This window comes from Schistocerca nitens, unplaced genomic scaffold, assembly GCF_023898315.1.
Source record: "Schistocerca nitens isolate TAMUIC-IGC-003100 unplaced genomic scaffold, iqSchNite1.1 HiC_scaffold_466, whole genome shotgun sequence".
In the NCBI taxonomy this organism is placed as follows: domain Eukaryota; kingdom Metazoa; phylum Arthropoda; class Insecta; order Orthoptera; family Acrididae; genus Schistocerca; species Schistocerca nitens.
The window spans coordinates 4,663,237-4,671,680 of NW_026045999.1; the positions used below are offsets into that span (position 1 = coordinate 4,663,237).

Sequence of the window (8,444 nt, forward strand, 5' to 3'; positions counted from 1 at the left end):
TACCGATATATCGAAAAGTACCGAAAAGATATCGAAAATATCGAAAAGATATCGAAAAGTGCCGAAAAGATATCCAAAAGTACCGAAAAGATATCCAAAAGTACCGAAAAGATATCGAAAAGTACCGAAAAGATATCGAAAAGTACCGAAAAGATATCGAAAAGTATCGAAAAGATATCGAAAGGTATCGAAAAGATATCGAAAAGTATCTATATACAATGAAAATTATCTATATATAATAAAAAGTATCGATATATAATGAAAAGTATCGATATATAATGAAAAGTATCGAAAAGATATCGATAAGTATCGAAAAGATATCGATAAGTATCGAAAAGATATCGATAAGTATCGAAAAGATATAGATAAGTATCGAAAAGATATCGATAAGTATCGAAAAGATATCGAAAAGTATCGAAAAGACATCGAAAAGTATCGAAAAGATATCGAAAAGATATCGAAAAGTATCGAAAAGATATCGAAAAGTATCTATATATATCGAAAAGTATCTATATATATCGAAAAGTATCTATATATATCGAAAAGTATCTATATATAATGAAAAGTATCGATATATAATTAAAAGTGTCGATATATAATGAAAAGTATCGATATATAATGATAAGTATCGATATATAATGATAAGTATCGATATATAAGTACCGAAAAGATATCGAAAAGTACCGAAAAGATATCGAAAAGTACCGAAAAGATATCGAAAAGTATCGAAAAGATATCGAAAAGTATCGAAAAGATATCGAAAAGTATCGATATATCGATAAGTATCGAAAAGATATCGACAAGTATCGATATATCGATAAGTATCGATATATCGAAAAGTATCGATATATCGAAAAGTATCGATATAACGAAAAGTATCGATGTATCGAAAAGTATCGATATATCGATAATATCGATATATCGAAAAGTATCGATGTATCGATAAGTATCGATGTATCGATAAGTATCGATGTATCGATAAGTATCGATATATCGATAAGTATCGATATATCGATAAGTATCGATATATCGATAAGTATCGATATAACGAAAAGTATCGATATATCGAAAAGTATCGATAAATCGTAAAGTATCGATATATCGAAAAGTATCGAAATATCGAAAAGTATCGATGTATCGAAAAGTATCGATGTATCGAAAAGTATCGATGTATCGAAAAGTATCGATATATCGAAAAGTATCGATATATCGAAAAGTATCGATATATCGATAAGTATCGATATATCGATAAGTATCGATATATCGATAAGTACCGAAAAGATATCGAAAAGTACCGAAAAGATATCGAAAAGTACCGGAAAGATATCGAAAAGTACCGAAAAGATATCGAAAAGTACCGAAAAGATATCGAAAAGTACCGAAAAGATATCGAAAAGTACCGAAAAGATTTCGAAAAGTACCGAAAAGATATCGAAAAGTACCGAAAAGATATCGACATGTACCAAAAAGATATCGACAAGTACCGAAAAGATATCGACAAGTACCGAAAAGATATCGAAAAGTACCGAAAAGATATCGAAAAGTATCGAAAAGATATCGAAAAGTATCGAAAAGATATCGAAAAGTAACGTAAAGATATCGAAAAGTATCGAAAAGATATCGAAAAGTATCGATGTATCGATAAGTATCGATATATCGATAAGTATCGATATATCGATAAGTATCGATATATCGAAAAGTATCGATATATCGAAAAGTATCGATATATCGAAAAGTATCGATATATCGATAAGTATCGATATATCGAAAAGTATCGATATATCGATAAGTATCCTAATATCAATAAGTATCGATATATCGATATATCGATAAGTATCGATAAATCGATAAGTATCGATATATCGAAAAGTATCGACATATCGAAAAGTATCGATATATCGATAAGTATCGATATATCGATAAGTATCGATATATCGATAAGTATCGATATATCGAGAAGTATCGATTTATCGAAAAGTATCGATATATCGAAAAGTATCGATATATCGAGAAGTATCGATTTATCGAAAAGTATCGATATATCGAAAAGTATCGATATATCGAAAAGTATCGATATATCGATAAGTATCGATATATCGATAAGTATCGATATATCGAAAACTATCGACATATCGAAAAGTATCGATCTATCGAAAAGTATCGATATATCGAAAAGTATCGATATATCGAAAAGTATCGATATATCGAAAAGTATCGATAAGATATCGAAAAGTACCGATAAGATATCGAAAAGTACCGAAAAGATATCGAAAAGTATCGATATATATCGAATAGTATCGATATATATCGAAAAGTATTGATATATATCGAAAAGTATCTATATATAAGGAAAAGTATCGATATATAAGGAAAACTATCGATATATAATGAAAAGTATCGATATATAATGAAAAGTATCGATATATAATGATAAGTATGGATATATAATGATAAGTATCGATATATAATGATAAGTATCGATATATAATGATAAGTATCGATATATAAAGATAAGTATCGATATATAATAAAAAGTATCGATATATAATGAAAAGTATCGAAAAGATATCGAAAAGTATCGAAAAGATATCGAAAAGTATCGAAAAAGATATCGAAAAGTATCGAAAAGATATCGAAAAGTATCGAAAAGATATCGAAAAGTATCGATATATCGAAAAGTATCGGTATATCGAAAAGTATCGATTTATCGATAAGTATCGATATATCCGATATATCGATAAGTATCGATATATCGAAAACTATCGATATATCGAAAAGTATCGATATATCGAAAAGTATCGATATATCCATAAGTATCGATATATCGAAAAGTGTCGATATATCGAAAAGTATCGATATATCGATAAGTATCGATATATCGATAAGTATCGATATATCGAAAAGTATCGATATATCGATAAGTATCGATATATCGCAAAGTATCGATATATCGATAAGTATCGATCTATCGAGAAGTATCGAAATATCGAAAAGTATCGATATATCGATAATTATGGATATATCGAATAGTATGGATATATCGAATAGTATCGATATATCGAAAAGTATCGATATATCGATAAGTATCCATATATCAATAAGTATCTATATATCGATATATCGATAAGTATCGATATATCGATAAGAATCGATATATCGAAAAGTATCGATATATCGATAAGTATCGATATATCGATAAGTATCGATATATCGATAAGCATCGATATATCGAAAAGTATCGATATATCGATAAGTATCGATATATCGATAAGTATCGATATATCGAAAAGTATCGTTATATCGATAGGTATCGAAAAGATATCGAAAAGTATCGAAAAGATCGAAAAGTATCGAAAAGATATCACAAAGTATCGATATATCGATAAGTATCGATATATCGAAAAGTATCGATATATCGATAAGTATCGGTATATCCGATATATCGATAAGTATCGATATATCCGATATATCGATAAGTATCGATATATCCGATATATCGATAAGTATCGATATATCGAAAAGTATCGGTAAATCGATAAGTATCGATATATCGATAAGTATCGATATATCGAAAAGTATCGATATATCGAAAAGTATCGATATATCGAAAAGTGTCGATATATCGAAAAGTATCGATTTATCGAAAAGTATCGATATATCGAAAAGTATCGATATATCGAAAAGTATCGATATATCGAAAAGTATCGAAATATCGAAAAGTATCGATATATCGATAAGTATCGATAAGATATCGAAAAGTACCGAAAAGATAACGAAAAGTTCCGAAAAGATATCGAAACGTATCGAATAGTATCGATATATATCGAAAAGTATCGATATATATCGTAAAGTATCTATATATAAGGAAAAGTATCGATATATAATGAAAAGTATCGATATATAATGAAAAGTATCGATATATAATGATAAGTATGGATATATAATGATAAGTATCGATATATAATGATAAGTATCGATATATAATGATAGGTATCGATATATAATGATAAGTATCGATATATAATGAAAGGTATCGATATATAATAAAAAGTATCGATATATAATGAAAGGTATCGATATATAATAAAAAGTGTCGATATATAATGAAAAGTATCGAAAAGATATCGAAAAGTATCGAAAAGATATCGAAAAGTATCGAAAAGTATCGAAAAGATATCGAAAAGTATCGAAAAGATCGAAGAAAAGATATCGAAAAGTATCGTTATATCGATAAGTATCGATATATCGAAAAGTATCGATATATCGATAAGTATTGATATATCCGATATATCGATAAGTATCGATATATCGAAAAGTATCGATAAATCGATAAGTATCGATAAATCGATAAGAATCGATATATCGAAAAGTATCGATATATCGAAAAGTATCGATATATCGAAAAGTATCGATATATCTAAAAGTATCGATACATAGAAAAGTATCCATATATCGAAAAGTATCGATATATCGATAAGTATCGATAAGATATCGAAAAGTATCGATATATCAAAAAGTATCGATATATCGATAAGTATCGATATATCGAAAAGTATCGAAAAGATATCCATAAGTACCGAAAAGATATCGATAAGTACCGAAAAGATATCGAAAAGTATCGATATATATCGAAAAGTATCTATATATAAGGAAAAGTATCGATATATAAGCAAAAGTATCGATATATAATGAAAAGTATCGATATATAATGAAAAGTATCGATATATAATGAAAACTATCGATATATAATGAAAAGTATCGAAAAGATATCGAAAAGTATCGAAAAGATATCGAAAAGTATCGAAAAGATATCGAAAAGTATCGAAAAGATATCGAAAAATATCTATATATAATGAAAAGTATCTATATATAATAAAAAGTATCGATATATAATGAAAAGTATCGATATATAATGAAAAGTATCGAAAAGATATCGATAAGTATCGAAAAGATATCGATAAGTATCGAAAAGATATCGATAAGTATCGAAAAGATATAGATAAGTATCGAAAAGGTATCGATAAGTATCGAAAAGATATCGAAAAGTATCGAAAAGACATCGAAATGTATCGAAAAGATATCGAAAAGATATCGAAAAGTATCGAAAAGATATCGAAAAGTATCGAAAAGATATCGAAAAGTATCTATATATATCGAAAAGTATCTATATATATCGAAAAGTATCTATATATATCGAAAAGTATCTATATATAATGAAAAGTATCGATATATAATTAAAAGTATCGATATATAATGAAAAGTATCGATATATAATGACAAGTATCGATATATAATGATAAGTATCGATATATAAGTACCGAAAAGATATCGAAAAGTACCGAAAAGATATCGAAAAGTACCGAAAAGATATCGAAAAGTACCGAAAAGATATCGAAAAGTACCGAAAAGATATCGAAAAGTACCGAAAAGATATCGAAAAGTACCGAAAAGATATCGAAAAGTACCGAAAAGATATCGAAAAGTATCCAAAAGATATCGAAAAGTATCGAAAAGATATCGAAAAGTATCGTAAAGATATCGAAAAGTATCGAAAAGATATCGAAAAGTATCGATATATCGATAAGTATCAATATATCGATAAGTATCGATATATCAAAAAGTATCGATATATCGATAAGTATCGATATATCGATAAGTATCGATATATCGATAAGTATCGATATATCGATAAGTATCGATAAATCGAAAAGTATCGTTATATCGATAAGTATCGAAAAGATATCGAAAAGTATCGAAAAGATCGAAAAGTATCGAAAAGATATCGCAAAGTATCGATATATCGATAAGTATCGACATATCGAAAAGTATCGAGGCGCATTACGTGTTTCGCTGCATATATTTGGGCTTGTTACTCATTGAGTTGTGTTTCTCCCTTTGATATGACTCAACAAAAGCAAATATTTAAGAGAAACCTGAGGAAACCTCCCGATTTCGTTATTTGCTGTCGTAAGGACGTACTGCCAGATCGTCACATTGGTCGCTTTTCTCTCTGAAACGATAACATTTATCGTCTGCAAACTTATGTTGCGTGTTGAGGTATGCGGTGACACTACGTGCAACAAAATAGAAGCTTCTAAGTAGATGCAATCGGCAAGTAAGAAGTAGTTGAAGTCAAGTTTTAGCTATCGATATTTTAATTATTGGCCGGTTTTGGTGCGTTGCAGCTGACCGAGGACCTTTAGATTTAGCATGAACGAAGGGCAGGCAGCCACATTACACGACGAATTGCGAAAAGCTTTAATATGTAGTAAAAGGCTAAGAAAATCTCTTGTTTTCGTCATTTGCATTCATAATGATGTAATGCCAGATCGTCACATTGGTCGCTTTTCTCTCACAAACGTGTACATTTATCTTGTATATTGTAACAAATAAGCCCTCGGACACAATATTAAGTCATGAGCGTCGTCTTCAGAATTAGACTAATTGTACTAAAACATTAGGTATATAGTACACTAATAAAATTAAATTTTGTACTGACTCGAAAAGATGCAGTACTTACAATGTTAAAGATCTAAGCCGGAAAGGCGACGTCATGAACACTTGAGACGGCGAGCCGCTAAGGGCTGCTCGTACTGTGAACAAGGGTTACAACAAGACTGTGGTGTCCACTTTAGAAAGTGTGGGCAAGTAAACACGGTGTTGCTACGAGCGCCATCTAGTAGCCGCAGAAACAACTAGGATACTGTGCATTCAAAATTAGACACATGAAATTGTGATGCAGCTGATTTCGGCATAACGTAAGCATTAATAATAACAAGATAAAGTTACATATTTATCTGCTTTCGGTAAACTGCATGAGGAAATCTGAATCAAAGATCAAGCAATGGCTTTATACAGACAAAAAAGTTTTTATTTCACAGCTGCAGCTGTTCGTTGAGAATGAGGCCACCATGAGTGAGATGTTTGAAAATCTCCGATTCCTCTAAGACATCTAACCTACGCTCCTTTTCGGTATGCAGGATATTATCGCCTATGGCTTTAGGCACGTGTCCAGTAATTAAGAGATGATCGGCAAAGGATGAATTTTAGGGACTGGTGCCGTTCTATCTCAAAAGATGTTCTTTATATCTGATGGTGAAAGCACGTCCGGTTTGTCCTATATAACACGAGGAGCAGGTATCGCAGATGAACTTAAAAAACGCCAGAACCTTCTGTAGGGGAGCGAATGGATTTGAAATTATGAATGAAATTTCTCTTTAGATTATTATTAGTAGAGAAGGCAACATTGCAGTTGTATTTGTTGCGAAGCACGCGCTAAATCTGATAGGAAATGGGTCCTATGAAAAGAATAGAACAACGTTTTGTTTGGTTTAATTTCAGTGCATGAGGTGTGGAGCGTGGTAGTTGTTGCAGTTTTCTTTTTTAGGATATCGTCCACTATGTTAGGCGTACATTCATTATTGACTGCTATGGTTTTAAGTAAATTATTCTCCTCGTTAAACTTTTCTGTTGAAAGTGGTATGGAGGTGGCTCGGTGGACGGCAGAGTGAAAAAAGGTCATTTTTTGAGACTGCTATCTTACGTCGCGTGAAAAGTGTTCATATGTAGTAAAAACCTAAGAAATCCTCCCGTTACCGTCATTTGCTTACGAATCGACGTAATGCCAGATCGTCACATTGGACGCTTTTCTCTCCCAAACGTGTACATTTATCGTCTGCTAACATATGTCGCTTGCTGCGGAATGCGGAAACACTACAAGCAACACAGTAGAAGCTTGTAAGTTGATGCAATCGGCCAGTAGTATATTGCACAATTCAAGTTTTAGTTATTGATTATTGAATAATTGGCCGATTTGTAGCCTTGGACATGACCAAGGTCCTTAATATTTTGAATGAACCGAGGTCTGGCAGCCACGTTGCACGAGAAAATGTTAAATGTTTGTGTGCTAATATGTAGTAAATCCACTCCATGTATATTACCATACCCGGTTATTTTTACTCATAAAAATTTGTCTGTAGTCTTGTACGAAATGTTTTCACAATTTTGGTTTGTTTTCTAGATGTATAGCAATTCGTTGCGAAAGATGGAAGAGTTTGATTTTTACTTAGAGCATTAATGTTCGATTTGCACTTACAGTACTGCCCTGGCTGCACACTTTTCTGGGTTCGGAACTGATGCCCTTAACGTGAATTTACTTTGTCTTCACCACAGCATATTTACTTGACGTAAAATACGACGAAATACTCCGCCAATACAGTTCGATTACCATCTCGTAACTGTTGGACCTAGTGGTCTACCGGCACAGTGCGTGGTTGCAAATCGAGAACCGCGCGATCGAATCCCAGTTGAACCAATAAATTTTTCACTCTGCGTTTAATCCAGCCTTCACCTCTCAATGATATGAGGAGTCGGTAGAAACAACATGTGGTGCGGATTCCACGTTAAACTGCCGATTCCCTTCCCCGGTTGGACAACTGGTATAC

General features: G+C 31.4%; 1 protein-coding gene across 1 annotated transcript in view; it reads left to right on the forward strand.

Annotated features, from left to right (window-relative positions):
• LOC126232197 (repetitive organellar protein-like) overlaps positions 1-8,185 on the forward strand; it is a 29,043-nt gene extending 20,858 nt beyond the window's left edge. Inside the window, exons 20-21 of the mRNA XM_049942494.1 lie at positions 7,918-8,007; positions 8,098-8,185. Coding sequence (XP_049798451.1) covers positions 7,918-8,007; positions 8,098-8,185 — 178 coding nt within the window. The remainder of the gene's footprint in view (positions 1-7,917; positions 8,008-8,097) is intronic.
• The last annotated feature ends 259 nt before the right edge of the window (positions 8,186-8,444 follow it).